The following is a 21,931-nucleotide window of genomic DNA, read 5'->3' on the forward strand; positions in this document are numbered from 1 at the left end:
CTTCCTCTGTGTCTCTGGTCTCTGCCTGCAGAGTTTTTTTGGAACAGTACCTGCCCACATGAAATGCTGAGCTCAGCCGTGGAGGCTGTTAACTGGACCCTCGGTGTGTGGCGAGGTGGGAACGTGCTTGAATTGGTAGGACAAAGGAGGAAAGTGGAAATACCCCGTGTGGGGTTCTGGGGGCTTGATGAGAGGGTTGGGGCGGGGAATGTAGGTATATGCCTTGTTCTGCACTCGTATGCAGGCTGGTCTGGTCACGTCTCTGTGCCTGGTGACACTGTTGGCACTCAAACAATGGGGGCTGAGAGTCTTTGTCTTTGGGTAAATCCAGGTGCTGTACATAACCAAATGCAATTTTTCAGGGTGTGGCAGTGGTCATGTACAGCTTGACACCCACTGCTTTTTAGTTTTTAGCATTCCCACATAAAAAGACATCCTAAAGACTTGGAATATTTCAGAAACAATTAATTGAAGTGTGGAAATTTTGTCTACTTAAGAATAACAATGAGAGAAAAGTAAATGATGGTGAAAAGAATAACACCACAAGAAGCTTTGGAGTGTATTCCCACTGATGGACAATTTAGCTTTTGCAGCAGCTTTACACGGATCACTTAAGTTTAGTAGATGAAAAGCAAATTTAAGTCCCTCGAGTCCTCACTAATTAGACCACAATGAGTAGCTATGGAAATGTCAATGCAAAATGTGATTGTGATACAGCATTACTACTGAGACATCTTTTGTATGCAAATTGAGACATTTGCATTTATGGTTACCAAAACAACTGTAGCACTGCCCCTTTCTGAAAGGGTGTAGTGTTGTTTGTATGCAAACAACAAAATCTGGATGCTATAGGTGAAGCTTATAGGTGAACTGTTGTGGTGAACTCATAGTTTGGTGTTTTGGTTGTTTGTTTTTTTTTTTTTTGAAGCTCAGGAAGACTGTGGGAAAGGTGTGCTCTCAGGTGCTTGTTACTGCTGACCTTGCTCTTTTGAGCACTCTCAACGCCATTCCAGCCAGTGAAAGATGCTTATTGATTTAGATAAGAATGCAGGATCTAATCCTGAGTAATTTTTTAAAAAATGCTATGCTGGACAGATGTGTTTTGACTTGATATATCTATCTGTCTGTATATATTGACTTGATCAAGAACAGACTGACAAAACAGAACTGACAAAAGTCAACCTGAAGTAAACTGTTACAAATGAAATGAAAACTCACATTATTTCAGTTATACAAACAAATTAAACAAAACCATTGAGCATAGTAAATACTAAGAGTTGGATGCAGAAAGGATATGCTGAGGTAATTAATTAAATTCTGGGTGTTTCCTTATTCCTTTTTGCACATCTAGGGTGAGTGAAGCAACTGTTTGGGGACAACAGAATTTATTTTGCTCAGAGGCAGAGAATTTCTGCTAACGCTTGTTTATTGTGGAATTTATTTTGCTCAGAGGCAGAGAAGAATTTCTGCTAACGCTTGTTTATTGCAGTCTTGCATTCCACGTTAATCCCCTTCTGTCTTCATCACTCTCCACCTCTTCAGTTCCTTCTCCATCTTTCAGCTCTTGCAGCCTTTTCTTCGTTTTTAAAGGCTTCTGTTGTAGGATCTCTGTGTACCATTATGTAGTAGGAAATTCTCACCCTTGGAAATCATTAAAAGTATACTGTTTGCAGAGCACTCTTCTTTGATGATTTATGCAGCAGAGGAGATTGGCCGTGTCATTCCATGCTGCAGGATGATTCCAGGAGTATGTTAGTGCCATTAGGCAATAAAAAGTTTTATAGACATTGAGCAGTCTTTCACAAGCAAGTCTTTCTGTCAAATTACAACAGAACCTGGCTCCTAGAATGTGAAAGACTAATTTGCAAAGAAATAAAAACGTGCTTTGAACAAAGCAAAGGTAGTGAGGCTTTAAACTTACCCTTGTAATTCAAGCTGTAAAATTTTATGGATTTGATTCAAACTGCTGGAAGAAAATGTGCTTAATCTGGAGTGTGTTTCCTCATAAATGTTACCAGTATCAGGGCCAGACCTCAGGATGTCACTTAGTATGTTGTTCCAGTGATTTCCTGGTAGCAGGATCCTCAGATGCCTAGTCTGACAGATGCTTTTGAGTAGAATCCGTTCTGATCTAGGTTCCTATAGGCTGTGATCAAGTTACCTCTTTATTTTGTTTACCTAAGAGAGAATTACTACCTGCATTGTTCTGTAGTGAAAATGGCTGAAGCTTGTTTCCTGCTTTTTAGGTAGCATTTTTTCTTTTTAAAAAAGAAAGGTTCCATTTTAGACTTCTCCCCAGCTGTGTATGCAGACATCTGTGGAACTGACAGATGTAATTATTGTTTTGTTGTACATTGTGGCTTAGGCATGCGGAGTGTTTGGCGATTGCCCCCATGCAGTAAGCTAGTCGTGCAGTAAGCCCGTGAGTGAGTGATCCCCTTCCCTTTTGCCAAACAGTGCTGAGGGCTCCTTATTTGCGCTGGTCTGAGCCAGTTTTCTCTGAGGTGATCTGGCTGTCCTTACTCTCTGTAGTATGTGGAGGAATCCTGGAGTTTCCACACGGTCTGCTGGCTTTGTCACGCTCTCCTCTGCAGCTTTGCAGTGTCCTCTAATTGCTGCTTGTTTCATGTGCCACGTGTGACCGTGCTGGCAGGCTCTGTGAACTGGGGACACTCCTGTGCCTGCTGGCAACATGATCTCTGTGGATACCTGTCATCTGTTGGTATGAAGGTACTGGGTCCCAGGTAATGTTAAGGGGAGCTTAGTTGTCTTGACTGTATAGTGTGTCAGGAAGGATGTGTGTCGTACCTTGGAGTATAAAGTAATGGTGCAAATCCTGCTGGACTGGCAGTGGACGTCTCAAGATAGCGCAGTTCAACTTGGTGATCCATAACTGGCATTAGGGTATGGTCCTTATAACAAACTTTGATGCACACCATGCCTTTACCAGTGTGGACTTCACTGATTTTCTGCAAGTCTTAGCTGAGAGCAAAATGGACTTGTAATGCAGATGACTGGGGTGGTGGTGTCATCACCTGGTTTTGCAGTGCTTTCAGATGTGCTAAAAGGTGTTGTTTAAGGTATTTCTGCTTTGTGACAAAGGCCTACAAATGGGTGTGACAGCTCAGAGTCTGTTCAATTAATAAATACAGCTAGGTGGGTAATCTGAGTTTCTTAGTAATATCATAATAACCAAATTACCTCTGTTTGAGGAAAGTGTTGAAATTTTCCACTGGCAAAAACCATTAGGCTGTTTTTTTTCCCCTTTTGTGGGTTGTGACCACTTGCAGGTGACTCTAGAAAGCACGACTTAACTATTGTCTGCTGTTCAAAGGACTTAAGTTGTTGGTGTTGATCTTTATCTCTCCTTCTTCTACCTTGTTCTCAAATGTTTGTGGCTTTTGACCTTCTACTATGTATATAAAATTTGTTACTGAGAAATGCTGCATGACTGTGCAAAGGAAGACTGACTTTGAGTCATCTTCTGAATTAGACATCCCTGACATTTCAGTGTGCTGGAGTTGAGATCTGGAGGTGATGTTCTGTCTCATCAGTTCCTTCATCCTGGTATTTAAAAACATCAGTTTTTTGTCCAAACAAACAGTGTTTTGAAGTGGCAGTACAGGCTAGTTCAAGTGGGTCATATCGCCATATAAAATGAAAGGAAGTGGAGTGGAAAAAAGAATGTGGAAAATTCTCCCTAGATAAAAGCCTACCCTTAGCTCTAGGGTTTTGTGTGTTGGTTTTGTTGTGGTGGGTTTGTTTTTTTTTTTTCCGCAAGTTCTTGTGACAGAACTCTTGGCAAGAAAAGAGAAAAGTGTGAACAGTTTTGCAGTGGAGAGCAGAGGGTTAAGCACCAAGATCAATGGGAATGAGTAGGGCTGAAATCTTCCACTGAGGAGGATCGGGCTGCACCCTTCCATGGTTGTAGTTGGCTGATCAAAGGAGTGCTGCTTCTGCAGGTCTGTAAGGCAGGAAAAACCCTTGCCCGTAACCCTCCTTCATTCAGGGCAAAACCAGCAAGCTTATATGATTAGGCTTTGTGTGGCATTTCTACCTTTGCTCAGATCTTTGGTTAATAGCAGCAGCCTGTGGGAAGTTGATGTGCCAGCCCCTCTCTCTTTTTTTTTTTTTTTTTCCAAAATTAGAATTTAAGCATGCTGATAGAAACTTGTGGGAGCTTACAAACAGTAAGCAGTGAGGTTGCTTCTCCTTAGCTAATGATCAGTGACTTGCCCATTTGTGAGGGAGCACAGCGTGCTCCTGCTGGGTTCATGGTGTTCATTGGAGGGGAGGTGCTGCTGTGCACAGAAACTTCCCTTGTGCTGGCAGCCTCTTTGTCCTGGTGTGTGCTAGGCAAAATTTCCCTCACATCCTCTTTGTTGCTTGCTATTGAAGTTGCTGACCACAATGTTGGGGCTTCTGAAGAGGTCAGTGGTAGATTCAGTCCGATGAAGAGACAAGTTTGCTTAACCTCAGGGAAATCAGGGAGTTGATTTGAGATGTGGGCTCTGGTTTTGAGGATGCTTGAAGCCTGCGGCGTAGTGTAGTGCTTGGACATTTTGATTCAGGGATTCTAAACACCCTGAGCATACTGTGTATATTTCCATCCCTCACCCCCTGTCAGGAGTGTAATAATTGCTCAAACAAAATGGTGTTTGACTAAGATCAAACAACAGTGTTTGACAGGGACTGATGTAATTGCAGTTATTAGACTTCAGGCTTATGAAGAATGCAAAGACCTATATCTGGAAAAATGTACGTATTTTTGGAATCATGTCCTGGTGGCACATCTGAAATGAGTATATTCCTGATCACAAGGAGATCAGGAGTGATTCAGTATTTCTGACAAGATAACCAAGAATCATGGTATTCTCTGGGAAACAGAGTAAGTTAACAGTCATTGGCCATCCTCTGAACTTTTTTCCATTCAGAAAAAGTTATGATAATGCTTTTCTTTCTTTTTTACAGCAATGCTGAGTGACAATAACTCTGTGAAGCTGAAAAGTGATTGTTCACCTCCTGTGCAATGGTGTAAGGTGACTGCACATGAAGATGAGAAGACCAAGCTGGTTTTTAAAAGGTACTCGCAAGTAAGTGTCACTGTTGTGGCAGTAAAGGTCAGTTGCTCTCCCTTTAGCCTGGACAGTTACAAAAAGGATGCACAAATCAAGGGATGAGGTTACCAGAGGAACTGAATGGAGGGGTAGGCACACAACTTTCCCAGGACACCTAAAACACTTTAAGGAGCCTTGGCTTTCTTGTTTTCACGAGCCAATGTGAGAACCCAGTACTTCACTCACAAGTATTTCCAGTCTTTTTTTGTGTCCAGATAACTAACAATGTTGAGGCTTTTATACATTCTGATAACTGAAGAAATTGAAGGGCAGTGGATGTTCAGTAGGTGTTTTGGGGGACGTGTCTACTCATAGTTATATTTTGTGTGAAAACTTCCGGAATGCTACATCACAAAATCCTAATTACTCCATTGTTTGTAGTTTAACATCAAATTGGAATTAATGAGTGTGTGCTAGTGTACATCCACAACCATATTTTAAACCAGAAAAGCTCACTACTGTGATGCCTCTCTGCCACATGAATTTTTAGGTCTTAAAGCTTAAAAAACCCAAAGCCAAACTGTTATATCCACTGGTGTTTTGAGCACCTGAATCACGGTGCAGCCTCAACTCTATGTAGAGATACTTGATGAAACTCTGTGGAGCAAAATTAGCTGCATTCATCTGCTGTGAATCACCTGTTTCTGCCAGTCAGCTAATTGCCAGGGGTTGCAGCCTAACATGCTAATGAAAGTTTTAGATTCCTTATCAATGCAAAATTTAATTTAGTTAAATTGGATGCAAGAACAGTGCTGTTTTTCCAGTGGCCACCTTATTTGCAGCACATACTGCAAATTAAGTGCCAGGATTGCATTTATTAGCCCATATGATACAAGCTTTTTTTTTTTTTTTAAAAAAAACCAAAACAAACAAAACAAACCTTGAAAATCTGTATTAACTTCATCTGAGTTTCAAGAAGTGCTGAACACTTAGTAGCCTGTATTTTTTTTTTTTTAAAGACACTTAAACAAACGTCTGGTCCTTATGAAACCATAGGAAATGAAAAACTATGCTTGAGCAACAACCACAACTCTAACCGAATAACGATGTAACTTTTGCAAATTGTTTTAGACATGAAATAAGCCAAGTGAATATTTGGAGATCAGCAGTGAGATTCTTTAGGAATGAGAAAGGAGTAGATCAAAAATATGGATACTCTATATTACTCGATTTTAAGGGTGTTTTTTTTTTTCTTCTGCATGTTTTGGGGATGTAAATAATTAGATTAAGCTTCTCAAGACAAATCTGAGCATCTCTCGGCGAGTTGAAAGTTTTGCTTGTGAGTGATGGCCATTGACCCAAATCTTGAAACTTGAAGTTCCATCCCTTTTTTAACTTGCACAAAAATACAGATTTCAAAATAAATTTACCCTTTAAAGTAGGAGAACAAAAGCCACTTTTGGTTTCTTTACATGAGGACAGCTTTTTGACCCATCAGAGATGCATTAAAAATATATGATGCAGGCATAGAACGGCATAAAACAGCGTGTCAATACGCAACGTTTTCCTTACCAAAACATCTATATATGTTTGTACTTTTCTGCAGATAATTCTGAAGAGTTGCGAAAGACTTGCAGTGAACAAAGCAATAGTTTTTCTTGGTTTGAATCCAATTCACCTGACGTTTTTCAACTGCTTTAAATTTGTTTAAAAATACTAATTTACCAATTGATGAAATGCTGGAAGAAAGATGATTTTTTTTTTTTTTCCCTCTCTCCTACCCCTACACCCTCTCGTTTGTTTTTAGACTTCTCGCACTGTTCGTAGTTGGAGGCTGCTTCCTTTATATCCTCAAATTACATTTTGGCCCTGAAGAATGTGACAGAACAAAAATGCCGTATGTAGACCTCGATCGTGTAAGGGTTGGTATTTTTTTAGTGTGTGTTTTTTTTTTTTTTAACTTGGCTTAAAAAAAGTTATTAATTGACAAAATAAGAGTTATAAGGGTCTCTAACAAAGAACTAGAATACTGAAATTATCCTGTGAGGGGAAAAATATATTTTGCTTCATTTCATGCTGTAGAACTTTTGGGTTTTGTTCTTGTGGAGTGACAACAGAAGTGCATAGAGAAACTGGATTTTAGAGGTAAAATGATATAAGTGTGACAGTTAAGAATAACATTTGAAATGGGCATGTCATCACACTGTCATGTCAGTGCAGATGGCACTAGTGATCAGAAAATTGATGCAAATGAAAAGTAACATATTTAAAAAAAAAAAAAATAATCCCCAAACCCAACACATTAAACCAAAGGTTTATTTTTACATAGGCCAGTTCCCCAGTCTGCTTTGCCTTCTGTTTGCTCAGATGTTTTTTGAATCACAGGGCAAATGTGCAGGATGGTGCAGCTCTTGGTTCATTTATTTAAGGTAGCAGCTACTTACTTCAATTACAGTTTTGCATGTGGCTTTTAAGCTGGTGTAACAGATGCCAATAACGCTTTCTCTTAATGCTTGCTGACATTTCTTTCTTTGCCATTTAACCTGTGTGCTCTTTGTAACAGCACTACCTTGGCTTAGAGTTATTACATTTCTGTCTTTGAATGTCTTAACAGTAAGACACAACTTAAAGCAGAAGCTCTGATTTAAGATAGTCTCATCTTAGCTTCACTGCATGTTCATCCTCTCCCACCTTCAGTGCATATTTTTCCCTTTCTGAGCCTCTTTGTCTCCCCTTTTTTTTCTCCTTTGACTTAATTATTTTCTCAATAACATATTCTTGATTCCAAGCAAACTTAAAGACTGCATGGACTGTTTATTGCTGTCTTATGATTCATTTTGTTTGTGTTAGATGCAGGATGAGGAAATAGCATTGCTCTTTCTCTAGTTAGATAGTAGCTGATTGCAAATGATTTGAGGCAGTTGTCAAGTGATAGGCATTAATTTTTACTCATAGAATGCATGACTGTCAGCTTTAAAAAATGAGGCTCTCAGATGCACTGACTCTTGCTGGCAAAATACAGCATGAAGTTGCACAATTGTGCTTTGCCCAGGAAGAAGTGCGGTGTTTATGCCCAGACTTGCAGAAACCTTTCTAATGGTGGCAGAGGCATTTCTGTGGAACAATCTTCTTTTTTTTTTTTTTTTTTTTTTTTAAAAAAAAAAAAACAAACCCAAAAAACACAACTTCCCTCCTATGCACCCAGGTACACACTTCCGTTTCCTTAATGGTACAGAAGGGGAACTGAGTTAGCACTAAACTTGAATCTTGATTCTCCGACTCCCATGTTTGCTTGTGTATTTTTCTTTTATTACAGTGGAAGAAAGATCAGCAGAGTTGTGTCGGGGAAGAGAATATGCAAAAAGATTTTATTTTAACTGATAACACCTATTTGCTATTTCTCTTCTTGCTTATATTAGATATTGCTTTGCTACTACAGCTTTCTAAAAAATGTACATTAATAGTTTGTGGGATTTTTTTAATGAGATGCATCAATGTGTAGTTTTATCTGACAGCTTAATCTTTTCTTGCAATATGGAACTGTAATCTTCTATTTTGGCAACTAGTCTGTAAAAGAAGACTGGAAACACCCCTACCTTGCACTCTTTTTAAAGTTTTGTTTTAGTCATTAGCAATACGACTTTAGCAATACTTCTGGAAGAAGTGTTGCTTCATTTTGATTAGTAAGCAAGTCCAGCCTGCCATTTCACAGAACTTTTAGCCAGTGGATGTGTCTTTAGTAAAATCTTACTGCAGGCAGAACTGGTGTCATGTATTTGAGCAGCAGAGTAGAATTCCGCTTGCTGGCTTACTGCTGAATTAGATGGGTAAAAGCACATTTAGGTTTTTTAATCTATTTTTGTAAGTAACAGTACATATGTTCTCAAATGGCTTATTTTCACTTATCTCTTTTAGTAGCCTAATTTGTTCTTTAGAAAAGCTCCTATCCAGACTTAAGCGATTGGAGGGAGAGACATTCCTTTGCAGGTTTTCACCCTGCACTGGTTAGTATCTGTGTTCGAGTGAATGCTTTAAAATGTCTTGAATTTCCATGTTTAAGCTTTCTTTATAAACTGTTTGCTAAACTGCCAGTGGTCAACCGGTGGGTTGCGTTAAGAGGGCTTTGTGTGTTCCTGAAGCTTGCTTTCCTGACTGAAATCATGTATGTTTTATTTTAGAGAGCACAACAGTATGCCAGCGCTGCATTGCAGGAAGAGTGCCGGCCTTCTTATGTGAAGAAAGAAATGAGGAAGTTATTTGCGGAGAAGTATAGCATGGACATATCTCCCTTCATAAGAAAAAATATAAATGAAGATGAAGGCTTATTTAAATATGAACCTCCTTTTGGGTTCCACAAGTTCTTTGATAAGCTTAAAAATCTGCTTGAACTCTTACCTGAGTATGATTTACCAGAATATTTGGAGTCAAAACACTGTAAGCGTTGTGTTGTTGTTGGCAGTGGTGGAATTCTTCATGGGTCAGAGCTGGGTCACTTATTGAATAAGTTTGATATTGTTATAAGGTATGTATTCTCCATTTAAGGATTCCAACTACTTTCACTTTACTTTATGAGCCAACTTTTGGTTTTTAAGGGGAAAGTATCTCCAACATTTATGCAACTTATAAGACTATTTCTGAAATTGTTTTTGAGAAATTTACTTGGGACTTGATGGAATTTGAAGTCTTGTGAACATGACAATTTATTTTGCTCCTAAGACAGGAATTCGGTGTGGACTTCAGATACAAGAAAAACATGGGCGGAAAGGAGATAGGAACCAGGGAAATCATAGACAAGTAGACAATGCTGTTTTTATCCATGTTTATGTTTAAGCTTTCAGAGGTAGGCTTTAGGACTCACCTCTACCTTTTTCCCCTTGGTTAGTTGGGAGGCTTATTTGAAGGATTTTTTTTTATAACAGCTGTTTCAAACAATAAAAATTAATTGGTGTTTCAGTACGCAGTTTGCTTACACAGTGTATAGCATGTTTGTCTTTCCTTATCTTTACAAGATCAGTACATGCTTTTTATGATTACCCATGTTTTCTAATGTCTGAGTTAAACGAATACATGCTCTGTATTCGTGCTTCTGACCATTACTGTTTGAACTCTCCTTTGTATTTTGAATTGGGTGAAGTCACAAACACATTTAATATAAGCATTTTCCCAAATTGCTTTGTAAACTAAGACTTGCTTCTCTTAAAAAGAGAAGACTTGATACAGTGTGTTAATAGCTCTTATGCAAAGGTAAATGAACCCCTTAGCGTGGGGAGGGGCAGAGAACTTGCATTAACAGTTCTCTGAAATTAGGGCTGGCAGCACAAAGGTGACTTTTTTGTTGATGTAGAAAAGTTTGTGAGACTTACCGTGTTCTGCAGAGCTGATGGAGATGGATGCTGCTGCTGTTGTCAGCAGTGTGCTAGCATCTGAAATTTTTGGTGAGGTGGAATGATTTGAACCCACAGGATACACTACATAGCATTGAAGGGATAATTTTAATGCCTTTCTGTGTGTGATACTCGTGTGTGTGTGTGTGTGTGTATATTTTAAAAAAGGTAATGCAGGCAACTTCCTCTGTTTTCTTTCCCTTCCTTTTTTAAGCCTCTCTTGAGTTGGCACAAGGCAATGAATATGAAATTCCTCAATGTTGTTTTAAGTTACTTTTCTATTCAAGCTTTTCTTTTTGAAGTTTGGCACTTGTGCCAGTTAATCCAGAAATAGAATTGGCTTCCTCTCAAAGGTAAGGGATTGATGAGTGTGTGAGGCAAGGAACATGGAGATACTGAGAAAATGCTATGCTCTGCTCTGTTAAAAATCTATGGGCCATAAACAAGTTCTTTGCTTAGTGTCTGATTTTTTTAATGAGATTGTAACCCATGCTTATAAAATACAGTTTCTCTCCATTGTGGTTTCTTTTTTTTTTTGTTAGGTTAAATGATGCACCGGTTCAAGGATACACAGATCATGTTGGTAACAAAACTACTATACGGATGACTTACCCAGAAGGAGCCCCGCTTTCTGAACACGAGTATCCTCCTGGTAGCTTGTTTGTGGCTGTTTTGTTTAAAAGTGTTGATTTCAATTGGCTTCAAGCAATGGTAAAAAATGAAACCTTGGTATGTAATGTGGCAGTGTTATGTAACTTTTTTGTTTGTTTTTTTTCTTTCCTAATGCTTAAGAAGCTGGCTCATCTGTTTCTTCCTATTTTATTATACTGAGGATATTTTTACAGTTGGTACCAGCATTCATATTGAAGCCCCATGCTGACAGTAACACATTTTCCCTGCAGATATTTGTGGTTTGCCCCAAGCTATATGACATATTAAGTGTCTACTAAAGTGGAATTCATTTCACGATAGGTTTAAATGACTTGTTCAAGTCTGCAGAGCCTGAAATAGAGATGAGATTTCTGGATGCTAGTCCGTATTTTTTTTTTTAACAGCTAAAGTCTGCTGCTACAATAGGCATACCTGCAGTTAATGTGGAACTGGAGCATTGCAGTTTTTAGTTCACGTTTGTGTGTGGTTCAAAAATTAAGAGGTTGTTTATTTCTCACTGAGTATTTAAAGAAGTGCAGAGATTCCTAAGGAATTAATAGAAAGGCACCATGTTTCCAAACTCTCTTTAAATTGGTGGTTTTCGCCTCTTTCAGTTTGCTGGCAGGTAATTTCTGCAAGTTGAAAACCAGTAGCTAGGTTTCTCTGGCCACAGATTGAAAACAAGTTCTCTAAACTATTGACAGAGATTTAGAAGAAAGCCTGACAAGTTTTTTAACAATTTGACACATACTCGTTTAGGTACTCCAAGTTCCCTTAATTCTGTGATTTTTACAACATAAGAGCATATGGAAGGTCTGTTTAATATTGACCATGACTGTCTACTACTGCTTCAGTCCAGAGAGTGTGTACAGGGATATTGCCTTGTTTTGAATAATCTGAGTATATTTTGTAGAGGGGAGACTTTATTGAATAATGCATGGATCTCCACAGATTTAAGAAATTCTGCTCCCTAATTATTTTATTTTTTTATTTATTACCAGGGTCAAGACAATGTTAGTCTATGACCTTCCCTGCAGCAATGTGGTAATTTTGATGACCAGCAGCTTTCTAACTTGAGTTGAATCCCTAACAACTTACTTGTTTTACAAGCTACATGGCTATTTCATGTTTTAAGGTTTGGTTTTGAGGAATGACTAGTACAAGGATGTCTTTCTGTATTAAAATTTGGTTTTGGGGGATTGAAAGAGTGATTGCTTTTTGGCATCTGCAACATCCTCTGTGAGTGAGTTACAAGATAGAAGTATATGCTTTATGAAAAGACTACCTTTTCTTGTTTTGCGTGACTTAGGAGGAGATCTGCTCATTCCCACCTTCTTCCTTGCTCTGGTGTGTTTGCTGGTGCAGAGAACCAGTTTTGGGAACTGACCTGGGAATGGACATATTGGACAGAGTCCACTGAAGGGCCATGAAGATGCTTAAGGGACTGGAGCATCTCTCCTATGAGGAAAGGCTGAGAGAGATGGGAGTGTTTAACCTAGAGAAGTGAAGGCTCAAGGGTGCAAAGAGAACAGAGCCAGGCTATTTTCAATGGTCCCCAGTGACAGGGCCAGAGGCAGCGGGCATAAACTCAACATCAGGTCCCTCTGAACATCAGGAAACACTTTTTTTACTGTGGGTGTGACTGAGCACTGGCACAGGTTGCCCAGGGAGGTTGTGGAGTCTCCATCTGTGGAGATTTTCAGAAGTCATTTGGATATGGTCCTGGCCAACCAGCTCTAGGTGTCCCTGCTTGAGCAGGGTTATTGGACCGCTTGACCTCCCGAGGTCCCTTCTAACCTCAACCGCTCTGTGATTCTGTGAAGTGAAAATACACTTTTCCTTTCAAATAGTAGGCTTTCAGTTGGTTCAGCTGTCTGTGCAGGCATTGGTACTTTAGTAAACTCGTTCAGAGCACAGGTGGGAAGATGGGACCATGGCAACCTGAATTTGATCAGTTTAAGCTGCTGTGGAGCTGTATGTTAGGGTCGCAATAAGCCTGTTTAAAAAAATATAGGCGTATCTTGCAGCTATGTCAGTCATTTGCTTAGTATTAGGCATTATATGGAAAGATTTGTAAAATTAGGCTGATTTGGTATTGTTTTTTCCACTAACATGCATCTAATTGATTGCAAGTGGCATGAGATCAGAATCTGGCTTTGAGTCTTAAGTATAATCCTCTTCTGAAGTGTTACATTTATCACTAGGTGGGTGCTGTCAAACAAAAGCTGCTCACTTCAAAGCCTGAGCAAAATTTTTTTAAAACCAGTGCTTCAGTACGCCTGGTTAATGGTCGTGGAAAACTCTGGGTCCTTTTCCTATTTCTTTAAATACTGCTGCCCGCTCAGCTGTGCTGGGGAAGGTCCAAGGAACCTGGAGATGCTAGTGGATATCTTGACAGATTAAATACAAAGTGCAGTCAAATATTCAGAATAAACAACTTTTCCCTCTGTTGTCCTCTCTGCAATTCCAAGTACTTTGAAGGTTTTTCCTCTTTTGGGTGGTCGTTTGAGCCGCACACTGGTATTCCTGAACCACCTTAGCTGTAGACTGTTTCCTGAATTTCTCAGAATCACTGATGAATTCTATAACTTGTGTACCGTGCCTACCATACACTTTGCAGTTTCAGAGTTTGCCTTTGCTGAACTATTTTTTTTTTTTTTCTTTCTCTTAGCCTCTGTGGGTGCGACTCTTCTTTTGGAAGGAGGTTGCTGAGAAAATTCCTTTCACGTCAAAGCAGTTTCGGATTCTGAATCCAGTCATCATCAAAGAGACAGCTTTGGACATTTTACAGTTCCCTGAACCTCGATCAAAATTCTGGGGTTGGGATAAGGTGAGAAGGAGACTATCAAATAAAAAGTAAAATAAGAAACTGAATGCAGTTTTGGGCTCTTCCTTCAGTATAGTTTCTCTCTGCAGTTTCAGAGCTGGTCTCAAGTAATAGGGAAATTAATGTGCTCTCAAAAAGCCTCTGGTATTTTCCTGTGTAAAATCAAAATAGGATTTCAGCTCACCTTCTTAGATGAGGTGGTGTGCCTCTGCATGCTGACGTGAAATGGCCTGTTTTACAGAGCACTCAGCTCAGTGAGACACAAATTCCATCCTGTACAGTGTGTTCACTCACACATCATTCAGAATATTCAAATATGCGCATTTGATGTATGTTAAGCATGTTAAGAGCAGTCCTGTTAAGTCAAGCCAGCAATCAGCTATAGACAGATGTGTCTCCAGCTGCAGGGAAAGCAGAGAGAGCATGGAAACCAGGCCAGCGTACAGCAACCTGCCAACTGTTGGAATTGCTGTGTATGCCAGCGTGCTCAGTAGCAACGGATGGGTATATCCTCTTTCTATGTCCTTTGCTCCAGCAATAGTATGGAGTGATGAATTGCCCACTTCGATTACACACTGCATTTTTGTTACTTTAATTTATTTTTTTTGAGAAATTGGATGTCACTAGTTCTCTTGAACATGAAAAATACTGAATAAGGATCGTCTCTTTACCTTTTGTGTGACAGCATTTGATGGTAGCATTATTGCACAAATGTTTGAAGGATCTTCTCACATTTACTTTTAAAAATAATGTAATATACCAGGCTGTATGTCTTTTAGTTGTATCATAGTATACTTGCCTTTTTCACGAGTTGTTCAGTGAAAAGTCATATTCTGAAGAATACTGTTGGAGAGCCTGTTGCTCAAGACTGAAGTAAGCCTACATCAAGAAATGTCAAGTTTAACTGTATGTCAGGAGTTGTTTGAGTGTTTAGAGTGAGGGTTCACTTGTAGGTTAACTACATAGTAAAAGGGCGTCTTGACTTCACAGAAGAAACATTAGTGTTGACAGCCAAAAGTCTTGTTATAGGCAAATACTCAAGTTGTATTAGTATTTGGCCCTGAAGATTTTAGTTTTACTTGGTCACTTAATTGATTTTTAAGTTGTAATTGATTGTTTAATAACTTCAGTTTTGAGTGAGGAGAGGGAATAGACAACACCTTTAAAATTTGTAAAGTGTCTTATAAAACTGGCAAAGGAAAATATATTTGAATTCAGCAGGCTTCTTTTTTCTGCCTTTTTAGAATGTACCTACAATTGGTGTGACAGCAGTTGTTCTGGCCACACATTTATGTGATGAAGTGAGTTTAGCAGGATTTGGATATGACCTCGATCAGCCCAGCACACCTTTGCACTACTACAACAACCTCTGCATGGCTGCCATGAACGGACAAACTATGCACAATGTGACAAGCGAAACAAAATTCCTACAAAAACTGATCAAAGAAAAAGTTGTCAAAGACCTCACTGGTGGGATACATTGTGAATTCTGCAGCAAAGACAGCTAGTGATTGAAGTGCGGCATGGTTTGGATTTGTTACATTTCCAGAGATTCAGCTGGAACAACCTTTTCACTGTCTTAAGTTGTTCTTTAAAGTGTGTGTAGAATGGATGTGGAATCTCTGCTGCATTTTTTAATGTCAAGTTCAATTTCTTGGACTTTTAAATTTATTTTGATGTCAGATTTTACTTTGCACATTTTTGTGGATAACTATGTAAATACAACTTGGGAGTTGAAAGAGATTAATTTAAAATATTTAATATTTTAAGTTGTTGGAAGAAAAGCAGAGTTTTTGTTTTCAGATGTATATGGTACGCACAATGCTAGCCTGAATTGTCTAACAGCATACAAGAGTTATTTTCCACTGAACGACTGTCTTTATTGATCCAGTTCTTGGTGTATGACTCCTTTTCATGCATGCCATGAAAAGAAAGGTGTATGCTTCTCAAGTCTTTCATTTCTTGCAACTTGAGTGTTGTGTTTCCCCGCCAAAGATTTATATTCTCCTTTTTTTGTGCGAATATTTTTTTGGGGGATGGAGGAGGAATGTGGGGGTGGAGGTGAAGGAAACTGTTGTGGCAATATCTGAACAGTAAGTAGTTTGGGGTTCATGTTTGATATTAAAATCATTGATGCATTAATGTATTTGGTTAGAATCCTGCTTTATCCTGAGACACATTTGGGCCTAGGATACACTGTAAGAGGATTTTGTCTGTAGCAGACTTCCACCTGAATCGGATATTTTTTAATTTCTCTTCCTTAAGACCCAGATAAATGTTTTGAACTAGTTGATTTGCAGCAGAGTTCAGCTACCCAAAATAAAGAAGTGGCATTACTACAAAGTCACACCCCCCGCCCCCTCCAATTTTTTTTTTTTTTGAGTGACTTGAGAATTGTTGGTTCTATAAAACACTGGTTTGTATAAATCTTCCATTTAGCAATAACAGAAACCGTGGCTAGGCTAAAATTTCTGTTGGTTTACTTTATGGTCCTTACGTAACGAATTACAGATATCGTAACCTTAGTAGTTTACAGCGATGATAACCCATATGAACTCTAGTGTTGGCTGTTTAATTGAAGGGAGAGTTAGAGTTGTTGGTTTTCCTGGATCAGCTGTTAAGTCAGCAATTGAGTGGGTGTGTATAAGTAGTAGTATGATCTAGTAGCCAGCTAGGTAACTGCTGAAAGCAGCATACTTTAAACAAACTATAGATATATATTCTTGTGACTGGAAATCAGTGCATTGCAAAGAAACTGGACTGTGCAGATCTGCAGGCAGGTTTAGGTGTTCATTTTCGTTTTTTTACTGGCAGAGTAGTAGGTATGACTGTTTGCACTGAGTAATGTTGTTACTCAAAGCTACAATATGAACAGTGCTTTCTTTGGGAATGAAAGCTTGTTGGCAAATTGATCAAAGGTTGGCCCAGAAACATTGTTCGTAGTCATGGACTCTCCACGTGGTGAACATTCCTACTTGTTTTTTGTTATGGGCAGAGATATTAATGTAGTTGTAGTTTTAAATTTTCAAAATACTAATGTGGGAAAGAAAAATTAGTGTGGTTTTATTTTTTGGTTTGTTTTTTGTTTGTTTGGGTTTTTTCCCCATGGAGAGAAGATTTAATGAATGATAATGTTAGAATGCAGGAGCAGCAGACTAATTCTGGCCGTTATACTAATAGGCAATAAAATGGCATCAGATCATAAAGCATAACTCTGAAGAAAGTTGGGGACCTAATATTTCATAAGTCCCACGTACCTGTATGTTCTTGACAGCCAGTTGTGGATGGTGAGCAGATTCGAAAATCAGATTTTCGTCTCTGGCACTGTTTGTGTTTATAGCAATAATATTAATCAAACTTCTCCTCTGTGAAACACATTAATTTTTGTACTAGCAATAAATTTCTAGTCTATGTTTTTCTTGTAAGTATAATAATTATATTGTTTAATTTAAAAATATTTCATGTTTGAAGAGTTTTATACAGATAGTCTTTTAGTTAATATATTAAAATATGCTAATTATTTTCTCCTGGTATTAAACTGGAAGCAAAATACCTTAATTTAATTTGGTATTAGTGAAATTTTGGAAGAGTTCAAAACGTGTGTGTTGGGAGGACATCCTGAATACACCAAAAGTATGTGTTTCGGAGCACTTGGTCCCTCACCAGTTTGCTTTATTCAGTAGCTTAAAAATAATCAGTTGATTAATGTAAATGCCAATAGCTTTTCCGAGATGCTGTATTTACTGTCAAATTCTCAAATTATGTTGATGTAGGATTAGATTGTTTTCCCACCAGTTTTATGGGTTGTGATAAAACATTGTTCTCCGTGGTAGTGTATACTGCATTGCATACGCCTGCACAGACTCGACCATCCGTGAAATGGCAGCAAAGTTCGGGTTGCAAAAAGCAATAAACTGATGAAACCACTTTCTACTTATGCATTTGTCTGACAATTTGCAATTTGTTCTGCCTCCTTTGTTAAGGATTTTGCATGTCTTACTGGTCCAGTTCCAATCGAAAGTATTGATGCAACCCCAGGCACTCAAGAAGAGGGGATTTAGTGGCTGATGATAAATAGTTCTCTCTCATTACATTTATGCCTTTTGAATACTTGTCAGTGGAGTTTTAGCTCTTTGGTGCCTGGAAGAGAGGATCCATCTCAACACTGACCATATCATAGGCTTCCAGGATTTTGAAGTCAATGTGGATGAGAATATTTCAGACTAAGTTATAGTACTGGCCTTAAATTCAAGGGTCTGTGTCCTTCCATGGTGGAGACAGACTGCAGCTTCTGGTCTGTGCTTCAGTCTTGCTGGAGGTGCGATAAGAACAAAAGCTGTGTGTGTCTGTGTGCTGCTGTGTCGCAGATCTTACATTTTGCAAAGAATCTGCATCATCCCTTGTAGATATGCTTCAGTGGTGTTTGTTTAAAAAGTCAACAAAGAATTTGGGAGCTGTAATAAAGCCATTGTGCTCCACATCAGAATTTATCTTTGTAACTCTCTTGTCTGTGTAGGAGCTATCACACTTATGTATGTGTCTGACCTGTTCTGATGCTCAAAAGAGATGAACAACATACATACTTTGGCTAGATCAGATTTGTTCAAACAAATGGAAACTTTGAATTGCCAAGTGTGAATTTATGGTGCTGTTTTTCAAGTGTTTATAAGACTCCTGCTCCCAGATGGTTTCTCTTCAGCTGGGGACAAACTGATGTCACCTTGGAAAAGTGCCACAAGTAAGGTTACAATTTGTTTGTTATGGTACCCCCGAATGTGTGCCAGAGTTGTGTAATGAGACATATAGAGCCACTTGACTGCAGAGTGGGGCAGTGCTGAAAAGCATGTTTGTGATCTGTGGTCAGTGACCAGTTGACATTGGAACTGGATATTGAGCTCATAGGGTCACCTGTTGAGATGCTGATGAGAAACTGAAGAGCAGTTCAGCCTCTTCAGCAGATGGACATGTGCTGGTAGATTCAGGTCTCGTGCTGCAGTTGAAATTCCAGCAGGAGATGGGAGGGGATCAGTGGAGGCAGCTGTGTGGCATGAATGTGATCTTTTTGCCAGTTGCCAAGGGCAGATGAAGGAAAAGCTCATGCACCTCTGTTAAGACTGGCACAGATGTGATGTTGTGACTTCCTTCCTTCAACCTGCCAGCAGCAAATACCTGATTTTACCAGCACCTGGGTCTTGCCCTCTGAAATTTTTGTTGCCTGGGAAGGCTCTTGCCTTTCCTAATTTCAAAAGTAACTAAGGTGATGGCTGTTTTATTATTAAACAAATCCAGGATTTACATGCTGACAAATGAACATTTGTTGCTGTTATCTAAAATGACGGCTCTGTTTCCCTGGAAAGCACAACCTTGCCTGTGTGTTATAAACAAAAAGTCCAGCAAAATCTTGCCTCTTAGGATTGAGATAATTACCAACTCCAGAAAAACTGGAGAATATGATGACGTTTAAAAATGCTGTTTATGAAAAGCTAGGTGCTGTTGAAGAAACCATTGCCTGAAGTGACATATGACCAGATGGAAACATGAATTAAAGGATGAAGGGGTGTGAACACGGACGGCTGAGCGCTGCTGTGAAATGCAACATCTTTGTTCTGCAGCCACCTAACTCTGGAAGTGTTCACCTTCTTGCAGCAGCACAGGTCTTGACCTGAAAGTTCCAAAGCTCTAGGAGTTATGTTTGTAGACAAACGTAGGTACACCCTGGTCTCAGCAGGTTTGAGTGGTTCAGCATCAGCCTTGCCCCATGTCTCATGAGATGTTGGAAGGTAGGCGACCTGCTCATCAAGTCCCTGAGGGGCTTGGTCACACCACACCTAAAACTCCCTGTGTGTCTAATTGCCTTGCTTTCCTTGCTACAAGCAGAGAGTTCAGGGTTCTCTGCCTCCTTGGCTGTTTTCTTTGTTTTCCCTGAAACAACCCTGTGAGCAGGGACTGAAGCACCCACCCACATGCCCACTGGTGGTGTGGATCCCAAACTTGGGTATCAAGTGCCTGCGTTTCAGCATGTCCCAAGCCAAAGGGTATGTGTGTTGCAAGGTCAGCTCTCTTGCTGTTTGACCAACTGTTTAACTGTTTGTTATAGTTGCCATCCTGGAAACATGGTGGGATGACTCGCATGGCTGGAGTGCTGCAATGGATGGATATAAACTCTTCAGAAGGGATAGGCAACGAAGGAGAGGCGGTTGGGTAGCCCTGTATGTTAGGGAGTGTTTTGATAGTCTCGAGCTTAGTGATGGTGATGATCCGATTGAGTGTTCATGGGTAAGAATCAGGGGGAAGGCCAACAAGGCAGATACTATGGTGGGGGTCTGATACAGACTGCCCAACCATCATGAAGAGGCAGACAAAATATTCTATAAACAGCTGGGAGAAGTCTCAATCGCTAGCTGTTGTTCTCATGGGGGACTTCAACTTATCAGGTGTCAGCTGGAAATAGAATACAGCAGAGAGGAAACAGTCTAAGAGGTTCCTGGAGTGTGTGGAACATCCTGACACAGCTGGTGAGTAAGCCAACACGGGAAGGCGCTGTGCTAGATCTGGTGTTTGTGAACAGAGAAGGACTTGGGAGGGATGTGACGGTTGGAGGCCGTCTTGAGCATAGTGATCACAAAACGATCACAAATGAGAAGAGCGAGCAGAACTGCTGCCTTGGACTTCTGGAGGACAGACTTTTGCCTGTTTAGGAGCCTGGTTGACAGAGTCCCTTGGGAGGCAGTCCTGAACAGCAAAGGAGTCCAGGAAGGCTGGGCATTCTTCAAGAAGGAAATCTTAAAGGTGCAGGAGCAGGCTGTCCACATGTGCCTTCCTTGCCTCAGTTTTTAATAGTAAGACCAGTTTTTCTCCAGACATCCAGGCCACTGAGCTGGAAGACGGGGACGGGGAGCAGAATGAAGCCCCTATAACTCAAGAGGAAATGGTTAACGACCTGCTGCAGCACTTGGACACACACAAGTCTATGAGGCCAGATGGGATCCACCCAAGGGTATTGAGGGAGCTGGTGGAAGTGCTCACCAAGCCACTTTCCATCATTTATCAGCAGTACTGGCTAACTGGGGAGGTCCCAGTTGACTGAAAGTTAACAAATATGATGCCCATCTACAAGAAGGACCGGGAGCAGGATCCAGGGAACTACAGGTCTGTCAGTCTGACCTCAGTGCCTGAGAAGGTTATGGAGCAGGTCATCTTGAGTGCCATCATGTGGCATGTACAGGTCAACCAGGTGATCAGGCCCAGTCAGCATGGGTTTATGAAAGGTGGGTCCCGCTTGGCAAACCTGATCTCCTTCTATGACAAGGTGACCCGCTCAGTGGATGAGGTAAAGGCTGTGGGTGTTGTCTACCTGGACTTTAGTAAAGCCTTTGACACTGTATCCCACAGCATTCTCCTGGAGAAACTGGCTGCTCATGGCTTGGATGGGTGTACTCTTTGCTAGATTAAAAACTGGCTGGAAGGCCGGGTCCTGAGAGTTGCAGTGAATGGAGTTAAATCCAGTTGGTGGCTGGTCACAAGTGGTGTTCCCCAGGGCTCCATACTGGGGCCAGTTCTGTTTAATAACTTCATCAACAACTTGGACGAGGGCATCGAGTGCACCCTCAGTAAGTTTACAGATGACACCAAATTTGGTGGGAGTGTTGATCTCCTTGAGGGTAGGAAGGCTCTGCAGAGGGATCTGGACAGGCTGGATCAATGGGCTGAGGCTAATGGTATGAGGTTCAACAAGGCCAAGTGCCGGGTCCTGCACATGAATCACAACAACCCCATGCAGCGCTGCAGGCTTGGGGAAGAGTGGCTGGCCATCAGGACTAGGGAAGTGATTGTCCAGCTGTACTCAGCACTGGTGAGGTCGCTCCTCAAGTACTGTATTCAGTTTTGGGCCCCTCACTACAAGAAAGACATTGAGGTGCTGGAGTGTGTCCAGAGAAGGGCAACAAGGCTGGTGAGGGGGTCTAGAGAGAATGTCTTATGAGGAGCAGCTGAGGGAACTGGGGTTGTTTAGC

At 40.3% G+C, this 21,931-nt stretch overlaps 1 protein-coding gene across 1 annotated transcript; it reads left to right on the forward strand.

The window, feature by feature from the left end:
* The first annotated feature begins 4,968 nt into the window (after positions 1 to 4,968).
* ST3GAL5 (ST3 beta-galactoside alpha-2,3-sialyltransferase 5) lies at positions 4,969 to 15,489 on the forward strand. The gene is made up of 6 exons (XM_009882523.1): positions 4,969 to 5,093; positions 6,865 to 6,979; positions 9,236 to 9,579; positions 10,984 to 11,170; positions 13,764 to 13,922; positions 15,164 to 15,489. The coding sequence occupies exons 1-6, from the start codon at positions 5,050 to 5,052 to the stop codon at positions 15,425 to 15,427; spliced, it is 1,113 nt and encodes a 370-aa protein (XP_009880825.1). The 5' UTR covers positions 4,969 to 5,049; the 3' UTR covers positions 15,428 to 15,489.
* Positions 15,490 to 21,931: the final 6,442 nt, after the last annotated feature.

The sequence above is a fragment of the Charadrius vociferus genome, unplaced genomic scaffold, assembly GCF_000708025.1.
Source record: "Charadrius vociferus isolate BGI_N301 unplaced genomic scaffold, ASM70802v2 scaffold213, whole genome shotgun sequence".
Classification (NCBI taxonomy): Eukaryota; Metazoa; Chordata; class Aves; order Charadriiformes; family Charadriidae; genus Charadrius; species Charadrius vociferus.

What these genes read in the sequence shown, in the direction of transcription:
- ST3GAL5 (XM_009882523.1), top strand. Translation starts at nt 5,050, where the DNA reads ATGAAGATGAGAAGACCAAGCTGGTTTTTAAAAGGTACTCGCAA. An exon ending in AAGTTTGATATTGTTATAAG is followed by an intron (nt 9,580 to 10,983) that starts GTATGTATTCTC and finishes TTTTTTTGTTAG; the next exon opens with GTTAAATGATGCACCGGTTC. An exon ending in AATTCTGGGGTTGGGATAAG is followed by an intron (nt 13,923 to 15,163) that starts GTGAGAAGGAGA and finishes CTGCCTTTTTAG; the next exon opens with AATGTACCTACAATTGGTGT.